Genomic DNA, 24,334 nt, shown 5'->3' on the forward strand with positions numbered 1-24,334 from the left:
AGGGGCAGCCCGGAGAAGGACCGGACACGCCGGGAAAGGGTCACCCGCTCCTCACCCAGCCCTACCGCAAAGCCTCGCGGGGCACCGGGGCGGTACCGCGGGAAGGGAGCCCCCCCGACCCCACTGACCGAGGGGGGGACCGAGGGGGGCACCGGGACCTGCCCGGGCCCGGCGCTGCCCGCCCGCGCGCGCCCCCGCGCCGCACTCACCGCGCGCCCCCGGCGCGGCCCCAGCCAATGGGGGCGCGGGCAGCGCGGCCCCGCCCACCAGCGCGCGGAAGTAGCGCCCGGCCCCGCCCATTTCCCGCGTGCGTCACGGCCGGGGCGGGGGGGGGGGGCGGGGCCTGACAGGGGCGGGGCCTGACCGGGCGCGGCGCCGCCTCAGGGTCCCCCCTCCGCCCTTCCGCCATGGCGGCCACCGGCGTCCTGCCCTTCGTCCGCGGCGTCGATCTCAGCGGCAACGACTTCAAGGTGCGGGGGAGAGGGTGCGGGGCACGCCCGGCACACAGCGCCCCGGCGGGACCGCGCCCCGCGGGGCTGTCAGGCCTGGCTCGGCCCCCAGGGCGGGGGAATCCCGGGCCCGGCCCCGCCCGGGGTGGGTGACCCGGGGCAGTCCCAGTCCCGACCCGGGTCGGGGGATCCCTGACCCCTATCAAACCGCTGTGGTTGAGCAACCCGGCCCCCAGTCCACGGGGTCCCGGAGAGACCGGTGATCGCCGAGCCTCCAGCTCCCGATCCCATAGGACTGGGCGATCCCACAGGACTGGGCGATCCCGGCTCCCGATCCCACAGGACTGGGCGGTCTCAGCTCCCGATCCCACAGGACTGGGCGATCCCAGCTCCCGATCCCACAGGACTGGGCGATCCCAGCTCCCGATCCCATAGGAATGGGCTGTCTCAGCTCCCGATCCCATAGGAATGGGCTGTCTCAGCTCCCAATCCCACAGGACTGGGCGATCCCGGCTCCCGATCCCACAGGACTGGGCGATCCCGGCTCCCGATCCCACAGGACTGGGCTGTCTCAGCTCCCGATCCCACAGGACTGGGCGATCCCAGCTCCCGATCCCACAGGACTGGGCGATCCCAGCTCCCGATCCCATAGGAATGGGCTGTCTCAGCTCCCGATCCCATAGGAATGGGCTGTCTCAGCTCCCAATCCCACAGGACTGGGCGATCCCGGCTCCCGATCCCACAGGACTGGGCGATCCCGGCTCCCGATCCCACAGGACTGGGCTGTCTCAGCTCCCGATCCCATAGGACTGGGCGATCCCAGTTCCCCTTCCCATAGGACTGGGTCTCCATAGCCCCCAGCTCCCAATCCCCTAGGAAGGATTGATTCCCATCTGCCAGCTCCGATTCCCCTAGGACTGGGTGATCCTGGCTCCCGATCCCATAGGACTCGGCAGTCCTAGCTCCCATTCCCATAGAACTGGGTGATTCCAGCTCCCAATCACATAGGACCGGGCGATCCCATAGGACTGGGCAATCCCAGCTCCCAATCCCATAGGACTGGATCTCCATGACCCCCAGCTCCCAATCCCCTCGGAATGATCGATTCCCATCTGCCAGCTCCCGATCCCCTAGGACTGGGTGATCCCAGCCCTCTAATTCCCAGTTTCATGGGACAGCTTGATCCCAATCCCCACATCTCCCCATCCCTCGTGACTGGGTCATCACAACCCCCCACTTCCCAGTCCCATAGCACTGCTCAATCCCAAACCTCCCATGACCAGAGAGCCTCAGTCAGACTGAGGTCCCCAGGTCCTCATCCCGAGGGACAGTTCCTCACCCTCCTCCTCCTCTCCCTGCAGGGCGGGTACTTCCCGGAGCACGTGAAGGCCATGACGAGCCTGCGCTGGCTGAAGCTGAACCGCACGGGGCTCTGCTACCTGCCCGAGGAGCTCGCTGCCCTCCAGAAGCTGGTGAGCCCCGTGGTTTGGGCTGGAACGGGGCTCCCCTGTCCTGCTGGGGCTGTAGGATCCCACAGGATCCCTGCCAGCCTCGTGGCTCAGCAGCAGATGCTCATGTCTAATAATAGCACTGAGCTACTGAGTGTGTGGTTGAAATGGGATGCAGGAGCTGTCAGGAGTGGGGTTGGCGTGGCCTTGGACTCAGTTTCACCTTGTTTTCCTAGAAAACCAGATTAAAAAGCATGCTTAGATCCTCTACCCTGTAGCAGAAGGGAAGGGTGATGGTTACAATGGGGACAATCAAGGCTTTTGGGGCTTTTTTTCCTTCTCCTTTGCTGAAGTATATAAAAAGCAGGAGCTGGCTTTGGTTTTTGGGTGGTTCAACCAGGCCCTTGGTGGAGTTGTGGCTCAGCTTGGCTTTGGTGGTGTCCACAGCACATCAGGGACCTCCTCCTGTCAGTTCCACACAAACTCAGGGCTTTGAACGCTGCCAGGAGTCCCCATCCCTGTGCCAGGTGCAGGGAATCCCTCAGTGCCAGCCCTGCCAGCCCTGCCAGGCGCTCGGGGGCCACAGCAAGACTGAAATCCTGGCATCCCACCCACGGCCTGCCAGTGCCTTGTGTTCCTGAGCAGGCAACAGCCGGGCTGTGATGCTCAGAGCAAAACATTTCCCCAGGGAAATTCCTCCCACCCCAGCAGTGCCCACGGCTGCCTGCTCCCAGTGAGAGGCACTTCCAGGGACTGGGATCTGCGTGCACAGGGACTGTGGGGGCCAGCTCTGGGCATCCCAGAGCACCCCAAGCCCCACAGCAGGGCTGAGGGATGTGGAGGCAGCACAGGCACGCTGGGCCACCAACCAGTTTGGGACTGGGAGTGTGCCAGCAGCCCTGTGTGTGACAGGGCTTCACAAGTCCCCAGCTCTCCTGGGATGGAAGAGCCTCCCCATCAATCTAGGAGCTCAACCCTTGCCCTGCACAGCCCCAGCTCCTCTCTCTGCTCACTGGGGCTTGTCTGGGCCTTCCCTGCAGGAACACCTCTCTGTGAGCCACAACAGCCTCACCACACTCCATGGGGAGCTCTCCGGCCTGCCTTGCCTCCGGGTGAGTGTCCCCCCCTTCCTCAGGGGTCCCCAGGCACCTCTGGGGTCTGAGGGCACACAAAGATCACACCTGGGCACCCTGAGGGCTCAGCAGGCAGCTGCATTCCTGCCCCTCTCCCCTTTGCAGGCAATTGTGGCTCGTGCAAACAGCCTGAAGAACTCAGGAGTCCCTGATGACATCTTCCAGCTGGATGACCTCTCAGTGCTGGTGGGTGCACAGTCTCCTCAGCTGATGCAGGAGCCAGCTCAGACTCCTGGGTCCCATTCCTGCACCTTGGTGGCCCCTTGTGCTCCTTGTGAGCACCAGCCCCAAGCCCATGGCTGAGCTCCAGGGCAGCTGGCTGTCAGCAGGGTGACCCTGTGGCCATGCCTCCTTTAAAGGCTGATGCCATGGATGGGCTCCCTGGGTTCCCTGTGTGCTGGTCCAGCTGCTGCTGTGCCCCTGGAGATGCCCCCCAGTCCTGAGGTTTGGGTGGTGGTGGTGGCTGGGGGTGACAGTGACTTTGTGCTCCCATTTTCCCAGGACCTGAGCTACAACCAGCTCACAGAGTGTCCCAGGGAGCTGGAGAATGCCAAGAACATGCTGGTCCTTAACCTTGGCCACAACAGGTGAGTCCAGGCTAGAGTGACCACCTCCCCTTCCTGGCCGTGGCCACCTCCACTGGTCACTTTGCTCTGTGTCCTGCTCTCTGCAGGAGGGAGACTCAGGGCTGGTGTGCTGGTCCTAGGCCCTCCTGAATTTCCCCATATCCCTGCAGCATCGACACCATCCCCAACCAGCTCTTCATCAACCTGACGGACCTGCTGTACCTGGACCTGAGTGACAACAAGCTGGAGAGTCTCCCACCGCAGATGAGGCGCCTGGTGCACCTGCAGACCCTCATCCTCAACAACAACCCCCTGCTGCACGCCCAGCTCCGGTACAGCCCCGCTCCCCAGGCTGCCAGGGCTGGCACCGAGGCTCCTGGCACATCCTGACTCTCTCTGTGCCCTCTGGCTCTCCCTGCTCCTCAGGCAGCTGCCAGCCATGACAGCCCTGCAGACCCTGCACCTGCGCAACACCCAGCGCACGCAGAGCAACCTGCCCACCAGCCTGGAGGCCCTGGTGAACCTGGCAGGTAGGGCTGGGGCACCCACAGAGCCCTCCAGGGGCTCTCCCAGCCCCAGTGTTGGTCTGGCTGGTGGTGTCACCCCCCTTCTTTCCCCAGATGTGGACCTGTCCTGCAATGACCTCAGCCGTGTCCCCGAGTGTCTCTACACCCTGGGCAGCCTGCGGCGCCTCAACCTCAGCAGCAACCAGATCACAGAGCTGTCCCTCTGCATCGACCAGTGGACCCAGCTGGAGACCCTCAACCTGTCCCGCAACCAGCTCACCTCCTTACCTGTACGTCCCTGCCCTTGAGTGCCACCCCTGCTCGTGGTTCCATGGTTCTCCCTCACGCCACCATCTCCCCCTTCCCCAGTCGGCCATCTGTAAGCTGACCAAGCTGAAGAAGATGTACCTGAACTCCAACAAGCTGGACTTTGATGGGATCCCCTCGGGCATTGGCAAGCTCACCAACCTTGAAGAGTTCATGGCAGCCAACAACAACCTGGAGCTCATCCCTGAGAGCCTGTGCAGGTAAGGAACACACAGCTGGGTCTGCTGTGTCCCCAGGAGGGGACCACAGAGGTTGTGTGGTCACGGGTCACCATCATCACTGTCCCACAGGTGCTCCAAGCTGAGGAAGTTGGTGCTGAACAAGAACCGCCTGGTGACCCTGCCAGAGGCCATCCACTTCCTGACGGATTTGGAGGTGAGCACCCAGAACCTTTCTGCCTTGGGCTGGCTCCACCACAGCCCCAGCACCCCCCTGGGACCCCAGGGTTGTAGGGTGGGCTGGATGAGGTGAGGGCAGGGGAGCTCAGTCCCTGCAATCTGCCCCATGGTTCAGCCCAGGCAGGCCGTGGAGCTCCCCCACATCCCCTCATCTCACCGAAGCCTGGAGTGCTCCGGAGATCTCCATCCCATGCCACACTCCAATGTCCCTGTGAGCAGGTACTTCACCGAGGTCTCTGTGCCCTCCCTGCAGATCCTGGACGTGCGAGAGAACCCCAGCCTGGTGATGCCCCCGAAGCCGGCGGATCGCTCCTCGGAGTGGTACAACATCGACTTCTCCCTGCAGAACCAGCTCCGCCTGGCCGGCGCCTCCCCCGCCACCGTCGCTGCTGCTGCTGCGGGTACACCTGCAGGGAGGGGGGCACGCAGCCCCTGCCTGGGCACGGCCCTGGCAGAGCCTGGGCAGCCAGCCCTGCTCCACAGGGTGCCCCTCTCACCCTGTCCCTGTGTCCCCAGGGAGCAGCACCAAGGACCCGCTGGCCCGCAAGATGCGGCTGCGGCGGCGCAAGGACTCTGCTCAGGATGACCAGGCCAAGCAGGTGCTGAAGGGGATGTCGGATGTGGCCCAGGAGAAGAATAAGAAGATAGAGGTAGGGTCTGGGGTGGGAGAGGGGACCTGAGAGCATCACAATGTCGCTGGCCTACCTTGGGTGCCAGCAGGGTTGTGGTTGTCTCTAATTTGACCCGTTCCTGTTCCACAGGAGAGTGGGGAGGCCAAGGCGCCAGACCTGAAGACGCGGCGCTGGGACCAGGGCCTGGAGAAGCCCCAGCTGGATTACTCAGAGTTCTTCAGTGAGGATGTGGGGCAGCTGCCTGGCCTCTGTGTCTGGCAGATTGAGAACTTTGTGCCCACGCTGGTGGATGAGGCTTTCCACGGCAAGTTCTACGAAGCCGACTGCTACATCGTGCTCAAGGTACCCAGGCAGGACCAAGGGTCTCCTGTATCCCCTGCCTGGAGCTGCAGCCATCCCATCTCACACCCTGTCCTTCCCAGACCTTCCTGGATGAGAATGGGTCCCTGAACTGGGAGATCTACTACTGGATCGGGCAGGAGGCCACACTGGACAAGAAGGCCTGTTCAGCCATCCACGCCGTCAACCTCCGCAACTACCTGGGGGCTGAGTGCCGCAGCATCCGGGAGGAGATGGGGGATGAGAGTGAGGAGTTCCTTCAGGTGAGCCCAATCCCCAGCTCCCCTGTAGCCCCCAACCCCTCCTGTCCCACCCTCACCCCTTCCCTGCCCCCAGGTCTTTGACAATGACATCTCCTACATCGAGGGTGGCACGGCCAGCGGTTTCTTCACCGTTGAGGACACGCAGTATGTCACCAGGTACAGCTGGGGACAGGGGCTGGGGGGATGTGTGGGGCAGGCAGTGCCCCATGTCCCACCATGGCTGTCCCTTCCCCAGGCTCTACCGTGTCTATGGGAAGAAGAATGTCAAGCTGGAGCCAGTGGCACTGAAAGGGACATCGCTGGACCCCCGGTGAGTGGCCAGGGGACAGAGGGACCTTTAGGATGTTTAGCAGGATCCACCTGAGACATTATAGCTGCAGTTCTGTGGTGCAAATGAGCTATGCCAGCACCTTTCTACAAAAATATGGGTTCCAACCCTCCTTGGTGCCCTGCAGGGACCCCCAGGATGGGGAGGATGCTCAGCACACCCCATTCTCTCCTGACTCCTCTCACCTCTCTCCACCAGGTTTGTTTTCCTCCTGGACCACGGCCTCGACCTCCTGGTGTGGCGTGGCAGCCAGGCCACACTGAGCAGCACCACCAAGGCCAGGTAGGGCTGGTGGGGGTGCTGGGGTGTGGGGAGCCCAGCTGCCATCTCACCTGCTCCCACTGCAGGCTCTTCGCTGAGAAGATCAACAAGAACGAGCGGAAGGGCAAGGCCGAGATCACACTGCTCACCCAGGGCCAGGAGACCCCCGAATTCTGGGAGGTGCTGGGGGGACAGCCCGAGGAGATCCGACCCTGTGTCCCTGATGACTTCCAGCCCCACAAGCCCAAGCTGTACAAGGTGGGGAGCTGCATCCATAGGGCCACCAGCCCTGCGGAGGTCCTGCAGCCCCCCCTTACCTCTGTCCCCATCCTCTCTGAAGGTTGGCCTCGGTCTGGGCTACCTGGAGCTTCCCCAGATCAACTACAAGCTCTCTGTGGAGCACAAGAAGAGGCTGAAGGCTGATCTGATGCCAGAGATGCGCCTGGTAGGATGGGGCGGGGAGGTTCTCCCAGTCTGACCAGTGGGACAGGTTCCATGCCCCTTGTGCCTCCAGCCGTGCCCTGGGAGAGGGAGGTTCAGCCAGCAGCGCCTGGCTGGGGGATGCTCTGCTCTGCTGGGAGCAGGCAGGGTGATTTCCAGCTGGGAAAGCCTGCAGGTGCCTGACCCCTGTCCCCTGTGGTGCCCTCAGCTGCAGAGCCTGCTGGACACCAAGAGTGTGTACATCCTGGACTGCTGGTCCGACGTCTTCATCTGGATCGGGAGGAAATCCTCGCGGCTGGTGCGGGCGGCGGCGCTGAAGCTGAGCCAGGAGCTGTGCACCATGCTGCACCGGCCCAAGCACGCCATGGTCACCAGGAACCTGGAGGGCACCGAGTGCCAGGTGGGGCACGGACCCCTCAGATGGGTGCTGGGTGCCTGGGAGGGGGCTGAGGCCGAGGGTCTGTTACGTGCTCCCCAATTTACACCTGAGCGACTGGATGTGGCACCCAGTTCTCTGCCTGGTTGATGAGGTGGGGATGGGTCACAGGTTGGACTCGATGATCTTGGAGGTCTTTCCCAGCCTTAGTGATTGTGTGCTGCAGGTGTTCAAGTCCAAGTTCAAGAACTGGGATGACGTGCTGCGCGTGGATTACACCCGGAACGCCGAGACCGTGCTGCAGGACGGGGGCCTGGCCGGCAAGGTGCGCAAGGACGCCGAGAAGAAGGACCAGATGAAGGCCGACCTCACCGCGCTCTTCCTCCCCCGCCAGCCCCCCATGCCCCTCAGCGAGGTAGGGCTGGGCACCCCCATGGATCCCCCATGGTGTGGGGCTGGGTGATGATGGAGGGGCTGGGGGCTGACGCAGCTCGTGGGGCCGCAGGCAGAGCAGCTGATGGAGGAGTGGAACGAGGATCTGGATGGCATGGAGGGCTTCGTGCTGGAGGGCAAGAAATTCACTCGCCTGCCCGAGGAGGAGTTTGGCCACTTCCACACCCATGACTGCTACGTCTTCCTGTGCAGGTGACAGCTGGTTTGTCCCCTCTCAGGGGCTGCTGGACCACCTTGTCCCCAACGTCCCTGCCCAGTCCTCCTGACTGTCCCATCCCTCACATCACTCCCTGTTCCCACCCTCAGGTACTGGGTGCCAGTGGAGTACGAGGAGGATGAGGAGAAAAAGAAGAAGGGTGAAGGCAAAGGGGAAGAGGAGGGTGAGGAAGAAGAGGAGGAGAAGCAGCCCGAGGAAGACTCCCAGTGCATCGTCTACTTCTGGCAGGGCCGGGAGGCCTCCAACATGGGCTGGCTCACCTTCACCTTCAGCCTCCAGAAGAAGTTTGAGAGTCACTTCCGTGGCAAGCTGGAGGTGACACAGTTTGGGGGTGACACAGGGGTGCCCCAGCTTTGCCTCTCTTCTTCTCCATCCCCTCTCTGCCCCTCAGGCTGAGGCAGGGGACAGCAGCAGAGATGAGAGCTGGCAGGGGGATGCAGCTGGGGCTTGGAGCTGTTAGGGAAGTCCCAATGCCCCTTCTGACCCCCATCCCTGTGCAGGTGGTGCGCATGACCCAGCAGCAGGAGAACCCCAAGTTCCTCTCACACTTCAAGAGGAGGTTTGTGATCCACCGGGGCAAGAGGAAGGACAGGGTCAGCACCCCCCAGCCCAGCCTGTACCACATCCGCACCAACGGCGGGGCCCTCTGCACCAGGTCAGTGCCAGGCAGCCCCCAGGGGTGCCACATCCACCTGGGATACCTGCTGGTGGGCACAGCTGCCAGCTCTCCCTGATTTGTGCCTTGGGGGCTCCAATCTCCAGGTGCATCCAGATCAACACGGACGCTGCTCTGCTCAACTCCGAGTTCTGCTTCATCCTCAAGGTACTGAGCACCCTCAGGGCTGCCTGGGGGCCCTCCTGCCCCTCTGGGCAGCCCTGACCCCACTGTCCCCCAGGTGCCTTTTGAGAGCACGGACAACCAGGGCATTGTCTACACCTGGGTGGGCCGGGCAGCTGACCCCGACGAGGCCAAGCTGGCTGAGGACATCATGAACCACATGTTTGATGACTCCTACAGCAAACAGGTGAGCAGGGCTCAGTACCACCTTACCTGGGTGACAGTGACCACCCAGGCCACACTCAGCCCTGTTCCTGCCCTTTCAGGTCATCAACGAGGGAGAAGAACCTGAGAACTTCTTCTGGGTGGGCATTGGGGGCCAAAAGCCCTACGATGAAGATGCTGACTACATGAAGCACTCACGGCTCTTCAGGTGGGCACTGGCCTCACAGCCCATCCCCTTTGGGAACCAACCAGCCAGAACAGCTGCTCCATCTGCATGAGCCGAGTCCTAACAAACTCATGCCTGATGCTGTCCCTGTCCATCTCCCCGCAGGTGCTCCAATGAGAAAGGTTATTTCTCCGTGTCAGAAAAGTGCTCAGATTTCTGCCAGGATGACCTGGCTGATGATGACATCATGCTGCTGGACAATGGGCGGGAGGTGAGCTGGGGGCATGAGGCTCTCCTGGGCCCAGAAATTCCAGGGGCTCTGTGGGCTGAGCCCAGCTGCTGATCCTTTCTGCAGGTCTACATGTGGGTGGGCACCCAGACCAGCCAGGTGGAGATCAAGCTGAGCCTCAAGGCGTGCCAGGTAAGACCCTCCCTCCATCCTGGGACTGTGTGGGGGAGGATTTGGGCACTTCCATCTCCCCTCGGGCCCTGACCTGGGTGCTGCAGAGCTCTGGGCTGGGGAATACCAACCCCAGAGGTGGGTGAAGGCCAGGACCCCACGGCAATGCTCTGCCCCAGGTCTACATCCAGCACATGCGCTCCAAGGACCCCACCCATCCCCGCAAGCTCCGGCTGGTGCGGAAAGGCAACGAGCCCTGGCCCTTCACCCGCTGCTTCCACGCCTGGAGCATGTTCCGCAAGCCGCCCACCTAAGGTGGGGGGCACCTGGTGCCTGGGCAGGGCCCCCCTGGCACGGCCCCCCTGGCACAGCCAGCCCAGCACCCGCGCTGCCGCCACCGCCAGGCTCAGCCTGGAGCTGCCTCCCCCGAGCCGGGGCCAGGGGGATCACTGGGGCTGTCCCTCTGTCCCCGCCTCTCCCAGCACAGGGCCGAGCTCAGCCCCTGCCCTTCCTGGGGGGCATACGGGGTGCTGCGGGCTCCTGTCACACCCTGCTTGGGGATGCTGCTGCTGCCCCAAACCAGTGCCGAGCTCCCCCCGTGGCTGGGGGACGGGAGTGACTCCCAGTTTGGGTGGGAGGATGCTTTGCTAAGGAGAACAGGGGGGAGTGAGGGGCTCTGAGCCCTGGGCCTTACAGCTGGTCCCTGCTGTCCTGGGGGATGGACCCCCAGCAGGGATCAGCCCATCTGGATCATATCAATAAAGGCTGTACTTCTCACCTCGACCCTGTCCCAGGCTCTGACTCACTCCCAAATGGGGTCACCTCCAACCCTGATCTTGCTCCTCTGCAGCTCAGCTCTCACCTGCCTCTGAGGCTCAGCAAACACCTGTAGCCCAGGCAGCTGATATTAAATGCTTTATTTTCAATATTAAAAACCAGTATTTTTAATAACTAAACAATGCTAAATTCATCTTACCAAAAAAAAAAAAAAAAAAAAAAAAAGATGAGGTTGGGGTGGGGGAGTTCTACCAGGGACGCTACAGCCCCAGCCTCGGCCGGCAGCAACCGAGCCCGAACCCCCCCAGCCACACACGTACCACAAGGGAGCCTGGGGGGGCCACAGCTCCCCAAAGAGAGGGGCAGGGGCAGCTGAGCCCCGTGGGAACAGCCACCATGGGCCAGGGGACAGAGCTGGCCCACAGCCACCTGTGTCACCACAGCCCCCCAGGAGGATGAGGCCAGGCTCGGAGCCCAGGGGGGATTTGGCACAGTGAGACCCCCAGGGTGGGGCAGCCCAGCCTGGGGCAGGAGGGGGCTGGGGTAACTCCTCTGCCCCCTCCCAGCACCAACATGGACCAGGAGCAGGAGCCCGTGTGTGATTCCACAGCGTGATCCCATCCCAAACCCACCCCGTGGCAGGAATTAGTGTCAGAAAGGAGCAGCAGGCACAGAGCCCAGCCTGGAGAATAGCCCTTGGAGAAGCCACAAAGAGAAAAAGGCCACCTGTGACCCCCCAGCGTGCCCCTCCTCGGGCTGCTCAAGGCCTCTGCTGCCCACCTGGGAGCCAGGGGGTCCCCGCTGGGCTCCCCTGGAGGGGGACAGTCCCTGTGCAGCAGCCAGAGCCTCCTGGCAGGCAGGGAACGGGGCTGTAAACTGCAGGGAGCCGGGCATGTAAACACAGACCAGGGAACGGGGGGCCGTGCCCGGGGGCTTCTGGCCCCCCACTGCCCCAAGGGACCAAAACCAGGGGACACAAGGGGGGGTCCACAAGCCCCAGCCCTCCCCGTGGAGCCGGGGAAGCAGCAGCATCCCCCAGGAAGGGGGCTCTGGAGCAGGGGACAGTGACACTCGACCGTGTATAAAAAAGGAACTGATCTTCCCCGGGAAGAGTTTGTGCCCCACGGCGCTGGGGCCGGGCAGGGGGTGTGGGGAGTGCCGGAGCCGGGGTGCAGATGTTAGAGAGGAGCCAGTCTACGTTACATGGGGAGGGGGCGGGGGGTCCAGTCGAGTCGCGCATCCCGGGAATCCGAGCACTGAGATGGGGCAGGGAGGCCGGCGATGCCTGTGGGAGAGGCGGATCCTCAGCAGGAATGGGTGGGGATCAGGACAGGCTGATCCCCTGCTCCCCTCCTCTGCAAGCCCCAGGGATCACAACTCCATCCTCCCACGGTGGATCACAAAGCCAGGGCACTGTGCTGGGGTCCCAGCTCCAAATCCCACCCCAGGGACCTCCAGCCCCTCACAGACCTCACTTGATGAGGATCCCCGTGGGCCGGGCCTCGTCCTCGCTGGTGTTCCTCAGGTTCTGCTCTGCTTCCTCCGAGGACCTGGGGCAGAGCAGGGTGAGAGGCACTGCCACGGCCCCTCAGCACCGTTCACCCCATTCCCACCCCACTCACGCCAGGAAATCCTTCACTTCCTCCACGGTGATGTCCCCGGTGGTGTCCAGCGGGGTCTCCAGGCTGCTGTTGGGGGAGTCGATGGGGCCAGGCGAGAAGGCGGCCGGGTGCTCCTCAGGGGACCCTGGGGAGTCAGGGGACAGGAGGGATTGGGGACAGCCAGGACACAGAGCCAGGCTTGGAGCGGGGCTGTGGGACAGGGTGTGAGTGCAGGGACAGGGTGGTCACTCACGGTCACTGTCCGAGGGCGAGTGCTGGCCCTCGGAGCTGCGGGGGACGTGGGTGCCGTTCGCCTGCGGCAGCTTCGGTGTCACGGCTGAGCTGTTGCTGGAAGGAAACAGGGAGAAGTTATGGCCAGAACCAGCGCTATGGGGTGGGTGTACAGGGGTTCCACCACTGCAAAGCCCCCCACGCCCCCGAGACAGCCCACCTGAGGCAGGAGGTGTCCTGGAGCCGGGCCACCTCCAGCCGGCACAGTGGCTCTGTCACATTCCTGGCGCTCAGTGAGAAGCGCTCGAACTCGGATGGTGAAATTAGGTAGAAACCTACGGGGGGGACAACAACGAGCCTCAGGCATCCCCCACAGGGCTGCAGGTGAGGTCAACATCCCATCAACACAGACGTCACCTGGTGTCCTCACCTTGGCCGTGCTTGGTGAAGACACAGGAGGCGATGCCGCTGATGTCCTCCTTGCGGATGCAGCTGTAGTGGACCTGGGGCCGCAGGCTGGGCACGGTGAAGATGTGGATGTCCCCCAGGTTGGTGAGACAGGCCAGGCAGTTCTCCAGCCTCTCCTCGGAGCCAGCGCTGGCCAGGCTCACCAGGGCCACCTTCCTCACCCGGCAGCCCTCGTGTGCTGTCAGCTTGAACTTGGTCTTGGCACTCACTTTGGGCAGCGTGAACACCTGGGGGGCCGGAGGAGCTGGGCTCAGGGGAGAGCAGGAACCTGCAGGGTTTAGGGGGGCAGCTTCCCCTTGGATTCACCACCCTAAAACAGGCACAGGAGTGCCCCCAAAACCTGACTGGTCACCTCCAGTCTCTGCGTGATGAGGACAAGGGACATTTTGTGTGCCATCTCTACCACAGCGGGACACTGAGCCCCACACTCACCTTGAACTGCTCCTCGGAGGAGATGAGCATGGAGTGGCTGCCCTGCATGTCGGGGGCCTTGGCCAGGTCCCGAGACACCTCGTAGGGCTCGGGCAGGGGGTTCCCCCGCCCGTCCAGCACCGCAATGGCCACCACGGGCGCCCGGTGCATCAGCTGGATCTCCTTCCCCAGCACGGCCTCCACCGCCCGCTCCGAGAACTTCTCCTGCGACGGCACCTCCAGGGCGTAGGCGAACACCGAGCCCGAGTTGGTCCCTGCCCACATCGTGGGGCCGTGGTGGGCGGCTGTGGGAGTGGAGCAGTGTCAGAGCCCCCTGTCCACACAGCCAGCCTGGGTAGGGAGGCAGGGAGGGGGTCTCACCGTCACGGAGGAAGGTGTCAGCAAAGTAGAGGCACCGCACGACCCCCGAAAGCGAATCATCGGCCGAGCGCGGCTCGATCCGCCGCTGCACCGGCGTCATCTCCACCTCGGGGGGACCCGCCTGCTCCGCCAGCTGCGCGTTGGCCTCCTGCACCTGGGGAGGGGACACGGGGTAACTCTCTGCCGGGTGGGGACGGGGAGCTGCCACGGCGGCCCCCACTCCCTGCCCACCTTGCTGGAGGGGCTGCTGGCGTTGAGCCTCTTCTTGCCCGACACGCGGCTCTTGCGGATGCGGCGGAAGGACTGGCGCAGGGACTTCTTGAGGGACTTCACGCGGGACAGGGGCCCCTCCATGGCCAGAGAGTCGTTGGGGTGCAGCGTACACCTGTGGGCACCGAGGCTGCTCAGCACCCACGATGCCATCCAGGGGTCCCCAGCACCGAGGTGCCCCCATACCTGGCCAGCACGGGGTTGCGCCGGTAGTAGTCGAAGAGCCCGAAGCCGTGGCTGGTGCCGAAGGCCACGAGGTTCCACTCGGAGTGCAGGGTGACGGCGGTGACGGCGGCGGGGGGCACGCACTGCACCAGCACGCTGGGCTGGAAGCCGGGGGGAAAGTGGAGGGGCCCGTTCCGGGGGGCCAGCCGGTCATGGCCCTTCCAAGTGAAGCCCTCACGGTCCTGCAGCAGGTCCACCGTGGCCACGCTGACCGCGTGCTCCGACTTCTCGTCGCTCAGCTCCATCACCAGCACCTGTAGGGGCAAACACAGACAGGGGGACACGCTGGACTTCCCCCAGCCAGCCACCCTGCTGCACATCGGGGGCTAAACCCAGGCTAGGAGCCCTTCAAGGACAATCATGGGGGTCTCTAGGGTCTGTAGCCCCCCATGCTGTGGGTCCCCAATGCGGAAGCCCCTGCTCTGTCCTTGCCACCTCACCTGCCCCGCCGTGCCAGCCACCACCATCTTGGCCGTGTACTTGCAGAGCGCGATCTTCTGCACGCCCAGGCGCGGGTCATCGCTGTAGGGATCAAAGCAGCCCACCTGCGGGAGGGGACAGCTCAAGGGACAGCCAGGACCCTGCACACAGCTGTGGCACAGCCCCCCCTGCACCCCCACGTCCCTCCACCAGCTGTGGCACACGGGCCACTCCGGGCATCACGCCCAGGGAAAGTCTGTCCCCACGCACCCCCCGTCCCTGTCCCCCATGCTGGGGCAGACCCATGGACGGGGGCCATGGAACAAGTGTCCCTTGTGTCCCCACAGTGCGTCACACCGCAGCTGTGCCCTGAGCCGGGGGACACGTCCCCGGGGCGCAGCCGGGATGGCTCCAGCAGGTGCATCCCCCGTGCCCAGCTCTGGCTTTGCCCCCTCCAGTGCTGGCAGAGCCTGCAGGGTGCTGCGTCCACGGCAGCGTCACCCTGCCCAGGGCACCTCACCTTGCGGAACGGAGGCCACTCCTCCTCGCCCGCCTGGTTGAGGCTGTCGTTGTGCTCACAGTCTGTCTGGAAGATGTTGGCGGTGCCCAGCTTGTAGAGGGGCTTCAGGGAGACCCCCGAGGCGTCCCAGAACCGCACCGTGCCGTCCTCGTGCCTGCGAGGGGGGGTCCTGTCAGCGCGGGCCCCAACATCTGCCCGGCTAACAAGAGCTGCCTGTGTGCTGGCAGCCACCGTGCCAGAGGGGGGGACACGGGGACAGCGCAGCGGGCGACACACTCGTGCCCAGCCAGAACAACAAGGGGCAGGCCACCCGAAAGAAGGGAGTGGATGCCACCACCACCATAATAAATTAGCAATTAGAGCCATTAATCTCCCCCACTGCAGAAACAGGTGTGGATGTGTCCTCCCCTCATTTTGGGTTTCCCAGGCCCCCTCCCTGCTGCCAGCCCACTCACCCAGTGAGGAGAAGCCCCCTCTGTGTGGGCTCCTGGGCCAAGTTCTTCCCCCCATCAATGGGCCAAGCCTGGAGGAGGGATGGAGAGGGGATGGAGGAAGGAATGAAGCCTTGGAATGCTGGAAGGGCTCAGCAGGACCCTCCCCACCATCCCCATCACTGACCGCAGAGGATTGCCGGGGGCTCTGCTGCTCCCCCACGCTGACGATCCTCTCCCAGAGCTTGAGGGGCACGTTGGAGACATGGCAGGAGCAGGTGATGGCAGAGGAGTGCAGAGGTGCCAGGTACGGGGCAGGGATGGTGGGCCAGCCCGGCGTCTGCAGGTCGATGGCCACCAGCTCCTCCTCCACTAGCACCACGAGGGCTCGGGGGTTCTCAAAGCCTGGGGAGGGGGGAGATGGCTGCTGCACGTGGAGGCCCCCACACCACCACCCGCTGCCCGGGTGGCCTGGCAGGACGTACCTCCCTCGGGCACCTCCGCGCTCTGCACAGTGAAGAAGTCAATGACGCGGGAGGTGAAGTCGAGCGTGGCCAGGGTCTGGCCCTGCAGAACGCTGACACAGTGCCTGTCACCGTAGCTGGCCCGTGGCATCCCCCCACTGAAGATGATGAAGGGGTTCCTGGGTGGGACGAAGCAGCTGCCATCAGACCCTGCACCCCCAAGTGCCCCCTGTGCCTCCCACGCCCAGCCCACCCACCTACCCTGACTCGCAGGTTCGCCAGAGGATTTTGCTGATGGCTTTGCAAGGGAACGGCCCTGAAACAAACACACCAACACTGGCTGTAGCACTGGGATATGGGGGGGAGGATCACCTCCCATCCCCAGAGCCCCCCAGACCCATCCTGTACCGTAGGGGATGGTGGACATGACAGGCTGCTGTGTCCTCAGGCCGGTGCCGCTCGCTGCCCACACCATGTAGCCGCCGTCGCTGTGGGAGCTGACGATGCTCGAACCGCTCTGCTCCCAGGCCAGGCTCTCCAGCTGCTGCGGGGCCACACGGGGGGCTCAGCACGTGGGTGGGGACACACACACAGCCCCACCAGCCCCACGTGGATGGGGACACACACACAGCCCCACCAGCCCCACGTGGATGGGGACACACACACACACACACACACACAGCCCCACGTGGATGGGGACACACACACACACAGCCCCACGTGGGTGGGGACACACACACACACAGCCCCACCAGCCCCATGTGGATGGGGACACACACACATACAGCCCCACCAGCCCCACATGGATGGGGACACACACACACAGCCCCACCAGCCCCACGTGGATGGGGACACGCACACAGCCCCACGTGGATGGGGACACACACACACACACAGCCCCACCAGCCCCACATGGATGGGGACACGCACACACAGCCCCACCAGCCCCACGTGGATGGGGACACACACACACAGCCCCACCACCCCACGTGGATGGGGACACACACACACACAGCCCCACCAGCCCCACATGGATGGGGACACACACACACACAGCCCCACCAGCCCCATGTGGATGGGGACACACACACAGCCCCACCAGCCCCACGTGGATGGGGACACACACATACACACAGCCCCACCAGCCCCACATGGATGGGGACACACACACACAGCCCCACCAGCCTCACGTGGATGGGGACACACAGACACAGGGCCACGGCCCCACATGGATGGGGACACACACACCAAGGGCCACGGCCTCCCAGCCCCAGTACCTGGTTGCCCAGGAAGAGATGCAGGACAGCACGAGTGCTCTGCTCCCAGAGCACCAGCAGCCCCCGGCTGTAGCCGATGAGGAGCTGGCTGCCATTGCGTGGGTGCTCCTGGATGGACTCCACGGGCCCCAGCGCCTTCCCGCAGCGATAATCGTCGGGGACACTGCGGGGGGACAGGCACAGGGGGTCAGAGATGGGCTGGGGGTGCTGGGGATGCAGGGGAATGGGGCCTGCAGGGCTCTCACCTCTGCAGGATCTCATCTGGGAAGAGGGTTTTGTCCTCCAGCAGCGTCAGGGTGGGCAGCGTGACAAAGTACACGGCACCGCCCTCAGTGCCCAGGCAGACCATGGCACCAGCAGCCATGGGCAGCACCACTGTCACCCGTGTGATGCCAGGGGAGCAGCTGTGGGGGAACAGGGGCTGCCTCAGCACTAGGTTGGGTCTGGGGGAGTGTCAGAGGCCCCAGACCTGCCCTGCTCCATCCCTCCATTCCCATCTCCCCGAGTGCAGGAGGACAAGGGCAAGGACAGCCTCAGTGCCATTACAGCCATTAATCACCCCCGGCTGGGCCCTGCCAGCACCATGACAATCCAGAGCTGTTCCCTGCACTCAGCATCTCAGCTGAGATCAGTGGGGAAAACACCCAAACACCACCGTGGAGAGGGACCTTGGCCACCCCCCCGCCCCGGCAGCTCCCCCGCGCCGTTCCCGGCCGGCACCGGCGCCGCCGCAGCCCCGCGGGGAGCGGCTCCGAGCCCCGGGCAAGTACTTAGCGCCGGCGGACCCTGGGCGCCCCGGGAGGCCGAAGCTGCGCGTCTCCTCCAGGTGCGAGCAGCCCTCCTTGTGGCACACCTCCCACAGGTGCAGCGTGTTGTCGTCCAGCAGCGACAGGAGCCAGCCCTGGGGATGGAGGGGGCATAGAGGGGTGTGTGAGGTGCTGGGGGGCTGCTGCCAGGTTCCCCCCAAAGGGACACCCACGTACCTGGCCGGGAAGGAAGTGCAGCTGGGTGACAGTGGCTGTCTCCTTGTGCAGGCCTGTCAGCTCCACACCCGGTGCGCCATATCTGGGGGGGCCGTCAAAGAAACAACGAGGGAAGAGCCGTCCACCCCTTCCCCAGCAAAATCAGGACCCTCTGAATTCCCTCAGGTCACAGTTCTGCCTGCAAACATCAGCTCAGCCCCCTGTCCCCAGGAGAGCCAGGGCAGAGCATCCCTGGCTGTACCTCATGCCAGAGCAGGCCTCGGCACCACCATCCCCATCCGGGGAGCTCCAACTCCCACCAGGACGCTCTGAATCAGCCCGGAATCCACCAAGCACCTCCAGCTGGGACACAGCAGGTCAGGCTGGGCTCCACCAACCCCTCCAGCCGGGCTGTCCCAGGTCAGCCTGGGATCCACCAACCCCTCCAGCCGGGCTGTCCCAGGTCAGCCTGGGCTCCACCAACCCCTCCAGCCGGGCTGTCTCAGGTCAGCCTGGGCTCCACCAACCCCTCCAGCCGGGCTGTCCCAGGTCAGGCTGGGCTCCACCAACCCCTCCAGCCGGGCTGTCCCAGGTCAGGCTGCGGCCAGCGCTCCCAGCTGGGCTGGGTGTGCGAGAGGCGCCGGCAGCCCCGGCACGCACCGGCGGCGGGGTGGGGCTCGGTATGCGCCGGCACAGCCGCACTCACCCGACTGGTCCCGGCTCCTTCGGCGACGCCGCTCGGCAGGAACGGCAGCAGGAGCCACGGCAGGAACGGTGGCAGACTGAATGGAGCAGCCCAGCCTGGCATCCCTGGCACCCCCAGACCCACCGCTGCCCCCAGCCCGGTGTCCCCAGCGCACTGTGCAGCCCCTCTGGCCGAGCTGTGTGCTGGCAGTCCCTGCCCCTGGCTGCCTTCTGGTGCCCTGGGCACGGGGAACCAGCCCGGCGGCTCTGCCCGGCCCGACAGGCAGGAGCTGTCTGGCAGTGCTGGGCACAGCAGAGCCGGCAGAGCCAGGGGACAGCCACGGAGTTTGGGGACAGCAGGGAACAGGGCATGGGAATGAAGCAGGGAGCGCGCAGGGGGCTCTTGGTGCTACACGCATGGGGGATGCCACCCATCCTTGCTCATTCTGGGGTCTTTCCCCACCCAAATGAGTGCCACGGGCTGAGAGCCCACAGGGCAAGTGGCTTGGGCACATCAGTGTCACCAGCATGTGGGACGGGGGTCCAAGCACAGGGACCCCCAGCTGCCCCCCCAGGCGCCGGCTGCCCCTCAGTGCCGGGCTGCCAGCACTCAGATCCGCCCAGCCCGGCCGGGGAGCACCCAGGGGTGCCCCCGCTAACCAGTAACGCCAGTCAGGCCAGCTCCGGCTGCTGCCTCGCCCGGCCCCGGCTTCCCCGGCACGGCCAGCCTCCAGAAGCATCTTTTTGGAGGCAGCCAGAGCAGGGCCGGGGCACCACGCTGGGTACCACCCCGAAACCATCCCCGCAGAGGATGCTCGGAGCGCCGCAGCCCCCCAGAGCCGCATCCCCGCCGTGCCGGGGGGGCTCAGCTGGGACCGGCCCCGCGGGCCGGGCGGGCGAGCGGGGCGGCCGGCGACGTCGCGGCCGGGCTGGCACCCGGGCTGGCCCCGGCAGAACAAAACACGCCATCTTTGTGCTCGGGAGGCTGCGAGCCGCCGGCCTGGGGGAGGGGGAGCGCGGCCGCCCCCACGCCCCGACCCCGCGGCCGCCCCCAGCCCGCATTCCTGCGGCGCGGGGCCCCCCGAGCACGGCCCGCATCCAGCGCTGGCCGCCCGCCAGCAGAGCCCTCTGAAGTCTCCCTGCACGCTGCCGCCAACAAAGCCCGGCCGGCCCCGCTCGGCGTCCCCCGCTTCGGCCCCCCACCCGCAGCGGGCTCCGCGCCCGCCGCAGCCCCGGCCGGTCAGAGCCCCGCTGCCCCCTCCCCGAGGGCTGCGGGGATGAGGATGGACAGGAGCCCCCCGGGATGAGCGGGGTAACAGCGGGAAGGACCCCATTGGGATGCCCCCGAGCCTCTTTTTTCTTGCCCCGGTGTTTTGGGCTCGGTGGGGGTTTCCTGCAGCCGCCCCCTCGCCGGCCGGCCCAGCTGCAGCACAGCTGGACGCAGGGAGGGACGGCAGCCGAGTGGGGGCTGCCGGATGGGCCAGAAGCAGCGCAGCCACGTCTCCAAGCGTTCTCCGGGATGGGGACAGGCAGGAGGGGCCGGGAGCTCCTTACCTCCTGCTCACGAGGGAGGAAAAGGATACAGCTTGACGGCTCCCGCCTTGGTGCCGATGGCCATCACTCGCAGGACCGGGTCGTAGGCCAGGGCGCTGGGCTGGCTGGGGAAGCCGTGCTCCACCGTCTGCCATGGGGACAGGCAGGTCAGAGCGGGATCCCCCACCTCTGACACCCCCAAACCTTCCACAGCCACCCTCACCCCCGATCCCACACCAGCCTGAGCATCACCTCTGCGATGGGGGATCACAAAGATGCTGCGCTGTCCCCAGCGCCACCAAGGAGGGCTTTGAGGAGAGGGGACATCCCCCCTCACCCCAAAACCCAGCCCAGCAGCCGCACCACGGGCCGGGGTAGCTCTGACCTTGACCCGTCCCACCGCCCGGCAGCACTTTGGGGATGGGACCCCCTGCTCTACACCCCCGCGGTGAGGACACCCCAGGAGAGGCGAGCGGGACCCCGGTGCGACATGGCCGGGCGGCAGAACCAGGCGAGCGGGACCCGCCGGAGCCGCGCGTGGCCCGGGGGCACCTTCCCAAGGAAGTGCGGGCCGCGGGACGTGCCCGGGCCCGCCGGGCCGGGAGGGGCTGCCCGGGCAGCGGGGGGACGCGGGGGGCGCCCAGCGGGCCGGGCCGCGGTGCGGGGAGCGCGGGGCTCCCCAGGGCAGCCGGGCTGAGCAGCCTGGGCGCGATCGGACGATCCGGAGCCAGCCTGGCCGGATCCTGACCCGCTCCCTTTGTCTGGGCCATCCGAGCGGGGCTGCTTTCCGCACCCGCCGGCGGCACCGCTGTCACCCCGGCTCGGCTGCCCTCCCAAGGGACACCTTCAGCAGCGTGAGAGCGTCCCCAGCCCGTCCCAGGCGTCCCGGCACATCCAAGGGGGTCCCAACACGTCCGGGGGGCGAGGAAGGGGATGCTCGTGGGTGCCGACCCACGCAGGGTCACGGTGAATCCCCCCGGGATGCACGGAGCTGGGACAGCAGCACAGGGACAGCACGGCGATGCTTTAGGCCAGAAACCAACACGGTGACACCGGCAAAGTCTCCCCAAAAAGCGCTGGCGCGGTTCCCCAGCGCTGCCAGCCCCAAAGGGGGACCCGGCTGAGCCCCCCGGCCGCAGCCCCCGCTCCCGCCCGCATCCGGCAGGCTGTGCCGGCCGGCCAAGGCGCGCTCCCGGCCAAATTACAGCAAATCCCAGGCAGATCTGGAGCTCGGGAGGAAAAACAACCCTTAATGGGAGGCAGGTGGGCAGCCGGCGGCCCCAGGGCTGGGACGGCCGCAGAGGGGCTCAGCCTCCCCCCAGCACATCCCACCCTGGGCATCCCTTCGGGCAGGACCCGGCCGGGGCACTGAGCGCCCCAAAAACGGGGGGCTCTGCCTGGGCTGAGCCTCGCACCCCGGCCAGACCCTCACCAGGGCAGCGAGCTGGGGCTCGGGGCTGTGCCGGGAGCTGGCTCTGACCCCTCAGCACCGCACACCGCGACTCCGCAGCCCCGTCCCGCTGCGGGACAGCCCGGGGGGCGCTCCGGGGCACCCCACAGCAGCGCCGGGATGGACAGACTGATGGACACGGGCTGGGCACAGCCAGGGGAGCTGCCGGTGGTCTCATGCCCCGCGGCCACGGCAGCAGAATGGTCCCAAGGCTTCCTGGACAAAGTGCACCAAGTGCCAGGTGGGCACCCGCTGGCACAGGGCGCCCCGAGGGAAGGGTCTGGCACCCAAGGGGGTGTGGGGGTCGCTCCAGGGTTGTTTGATGAGCCTGGGGGTCTCTCCCGCCCCAGATGGGGGGTAAGCGGGAAAACTCGGAGGGAGGAGGGGGCAAGCGCTGACCTCTCATGTCCCCATACAGACACACTTTTGGGGAGCCGGGGAACCCCAAAAGCCCAGGGAGTCATTGCCACAGCCCTTCCAGCTGCCACAGGGGGTCCAGCCCCCCAATATCCCAGCCCTGGGGAGACCGGGGTGAGCCTCTCATGGGGGATGCAGCCAGGGATGCTCCAAGGCCAGACAGGGTGCGGGACCAGGGGTCACCCCAAAACGCCCGTGAGCGAGGCCTGGGGGAAGCCACGGGACAGGGGCAGTGCGGGAACCGGGGCGCTGCGGGGAACCCCCCAGGAGGGGCTGGGGGCGGGGATGTCGCGCTGCCGAGGGGGTCGCATCCTCTCCCGGAGTGCCCCCCGCACCGCACGGGGAGGAGCGCAGCCCCCGGTGCGCATCCCGCTCCCGGGGCTCCCGGTGCCCACCCCGGGGGTGCATCCTGCCGGGGCGGCCCAGCAGCCCGTCCCGGGATCCCCCGGGAGGAGCGATCCCTGCCCTTTCTGCGTGTCCCTTCCCCGGGAGCGGGGAGGTCCCGGTGCGCGGCTCCCCCGGGGCTTCAGCCGGTCCCGGGGGGCGGTGCCCCGCACGCCGCTCGCCTCCCCGCGGGCAGCATCCCGCCGGGGCACCAGAGCCCCGCGATACCGGGGGCTGCCCGCTCGCCGCACCCTGCCCGGTACCCCCCGGTGGTAGCCGCCCCCCCGGGATCCACCGCCGCGCCCCCCGCTCGCCCCAGACGCACCTTGCTGAAGGCGAAGAGGTCGTGGCGGAGGCGGTCGCGGTGCGGGTCGGCACCCTGCCGCCGGAACCGAAACTTCATCATGGTTGGGCCGGCGGCGGCGGTGGTGGTGGCGGCGCGGTACCGGGCGGGGCGGGCGCGGCCGGCGGTCCCGGGGCCGGTCCCGGCGCGGCGGTGGCGGTGGCGGTGGCGGGGCCGGGGCGCGGCGCGGGGCGGGGCCGGCAGGGGGCGCGGTGCCCGTGCGGGGTCCCCGGTGCCGGTGCGGGGTCCCGGTGCGCGCGCCCGCCGAGCCCGGGCAGGCACCGCCGCGGCGGGGGCGGGGCGGAACCCTGACGGACAGCTCCGCCCGCCAATCACCGCGCGGCAACGCGCGCCGCGCGCCGCGGCCCCGCCCACCCGCGCTGCGCCTGCGCCGCCGCGGCAGCCGATGGGACGTGTAGTCGCCCAACTCAACGCCCTCTGCGCTGGGTTTATTTATATTGTTTTTAAAATACTCTTCTTTCGATTTCTTCCCTCCCCGTGGGCATGGTGAGAGACATTGAGCATGCCCCAAGCCTGGTCACCGTGGTCACAGCGCCCCACAAACACGGGGTGTCGTGGATTTCGGGTCTCATGGTGTGCCCCACAGCCATGGGGTGCATCAACATGGCGGCGGCCCGGCTCCCAGGCCCGCAGCATCCTGCCCGCTCCCACAATCACCATCCGAGCCTCACTCCCGGCTGGCCACTCATTCTCCCCGCCAGGGCACCGGGAATGTTGTTCCCCATTCCCCCCACGGCATCACGGCAAGGTGGGAGGGGGAGCAGCCTGCCCTGCGCCCGGTTTTGGGGTGAGTCAGCCCGGGCAGGGCACGGCTTCCCCTCCCTGCTGACTAACGCGGCCCGGGGGGATCGGCTCGGGGCTGACGCGGGGGCCGGGGCGGAAAACAGCCCGGGGCCAGCGGGGAACACGGCCCGGTGATGGGCTGAGGGTCACGGGGGGATGGATGGAGGGGCCTGGAGCACCGGCACAGCCCCGGCGAGTGAGGGCGGGCAGGGTGGGCCTGCTCTGAGGAGAGAGAAAAGGAAGAACTCGGAGGAGGAAGGAGAATGAAAGGAGTAGTGAAAAGGGGAGGAAAGAGTGGAGGAGGAACGCATAAGAGGTAAGGAGGTGTGAAGAAGAGAGGGAAGGAGCATGGAGAAGAGGAAGAAAAGAGAGGAGAGATGGAGAGGAGGATGAGGATGGGAGAGAGAAGGGAGAAGGAGAGGGAGAGGAGGAAAGAAAGGAAGAAGAAAGGAGAGGAGAAGCAAGACCACAGACCAGGAGATCCCATCCATGCCCCCTCTGGCACCTCACACCCACCCCATCATCTCCCTCTTGCAGGAGGGAAACACCAGGAGGAACAGGAGCTCAGACGAGGC

General features: G+C 65.9%; 2 protein-coding genes across 4 annotated transcripts; one reads left to right on the plus strand and one right to left on the minus strand.

The window, feature by feature from the left end:
* Nucleotides 1-357: 357 nt before the first annotated feature.
* FLII (FLII actin remodeling protein) lies at nucleotides 358-10,489 on the plus strand. The gene is made up of 30 exons (XM_063171636.1): nucleotides 358-470; nucleotides 1,811-1,921; nucleotides 2,938-3,009; nucleotides 3,136-3,216; nucleotides 3,532-3,617; nucleotides 3,767-3,928; nucleotides 4,023-4,126; nucleotides 4,217-4,392; nucleotides 4,472-4,629; nucleotides 4,720-4,804; nucleotides 5,081-5,228; nucleotides 5,344-5,477; nucleotides 5,589-5,801; nucleotides 5,882-6,061; nucleotides 6,135-6,217; nucleotides 6,297-6,371; nucleotides 6,588-6,671; nucleotides 6,737-6,908; nucleotides 6,991-7,095; nucleotides 7,300-7,491; nucleotides 7,694-7,882; nucleotides 7,973-8,112; nucleotides 8,227-8,452; nucleotides 8,638-8,792; nucleotides 8,900-8,960; nucleotides 9,034-9,162; nucleotides 9,242-9,348; nucleotides 9,472-9,577; nucleotides 9,662-9,727; nucleotides 9,886-10,489. Exons 1-30 carry the CDS (start codon nucleotides 408-410, stop codon nucleotides 10,018-10,020), a joined length of 3,798 nt encoding a protein of 1,265 aa, XP_063027706.1. The 5' UTR covers nucleotides 358-407; the 3' UTR covers nucleotides 10,021-10,489.
* Nucleotides 10,490-10,641: 152 nt separating this feature from the next.
* On the minus strand, nucleotides 10,642-23,033 carry LLGL1 (LLGL scribble cell polarity complex component 1). 3 transcript variants are annotated; one of them, XM_063171637.1, is made up of 23 exons: nucleotides 22,938-23,018; nucleotides 20,412-20,509; nucleotides 18,166-18,247; nucleotides 17,953-18,083; nucleotides 17,428-17,586; nucleotides 17,183-17,345; nucleotides 16,314-16,449; nucleotides 16,167-16,221; nucleotides 15,927-16,084; nucleotides 15,629-15,846; nucleotides 15,466-15,533; nucleotides 15,011-15,164; nucleotides 14,511-14,615; nucleotides 14,032-14,324; nucleotides 13,807-13,960; nucleotides 13,576-13,729; nucleotides 13,216-13,499; nucleotides 12,746-13,010; nucleotides 12,536-12,650; nucleotides 12,338-12,432; nucleotides 12,106-12,229; nucleotides 11,954-12,033; nucleotides 10,642-11,768 (listed from the first exon to the last, which is right to left on the minus strand). In XM_063171637.1, the coding sequence occupies exons 1-22, from the start codon at nucleotides 23,016-23,018 to the stop codon at nucleotides 11,955-11,957; spliced, it is 3,171 nt and encodes a 1,056-aa protein (XP_063027707.1). In that variant the 3' UTR covers nucleotides 10,642-11,768; nucleotide 11,954. The 3 variants fall into 3 exon arrangements, with proteins under 3 accessions (XP_063027707.1, XP_063027710.1, XP_063027708.1); XM_063171640.1 differs by having other exon boundaries at nucleotides 10,645-11,768; nucleotides 20,383-20,509; nucleotides 22,938-23,014; XM_063171638.1 differs by having other exon boundaries at nucleotides 10,646-11,768; nucleotides 17,968-18,083; nucleotides 22,938-23,033.
* Between the last annotated feature and the right edge of the window lie 1,301 nt (nucleotides 23,034-24,334).

The sequence above is a fragment of the Melospiza melodia genome, chromosome 18, assembly GCF_035770615.1.
Source record: "Melospiza melodia melodia isolate bMelMel2 chromosome 18, bMelMel2.pri, whole genome shotgun sequence".
Classification (NCBI taxonomy): Eukaryota; Metazoa; Chordata; class Aves; order Passeriformes; family Passerellidae; genus Melospiza; species Melospiza melodia.

Excerpts from the sequence above, each read along its gene's own strand:
- FLII (XM_063171636.1), top strand. The coding sequence starts at position 408 with ATGGCGGCCACCGGCGTCCTGCCCTTCGTCCGCGGCGTCGATCTCAGC. Across the intron at positions 3,217-3,531 it reads TGGATGACCTCTCAGTGCTG|GACCTGAGCTACAACCAGCT; the intron begins GTGGGTGCACAG and ends CCATTTTCCCAG. Across the intron at positions 8,113-8,226 it reads TGCTACGTCTTCCTGTGCAG|GTACTGGGTGCCAGTGGAGT; the intron begins GTGACAGCTGGT and ends TCCCACCCTCAG.
- LLGL1 (XM_063171637.1), bottom strand. The coding sequence starts at position 23,018 with ATGATGAAGTTTCGGTTCCGGCGGCAGGGTGCCGACCCGCACCGCGAC. Across the intron at positions 16,085-16,166 it reads TGGCGAACCTGCGAGTCAGG|GAACCCCTTCATCATCTTCA; the intron begins GTAGGTGGGTGG and ends CGTCCCACCCAG. Across the intron at positions 15,847-15,926 it reads CGCGGAGGTGCCCGAGGGAG|GCTTTGAGAACCCCCGAGCC; the intron begins GTACGTCCTGCC and ends CCCCCTCCCCAG.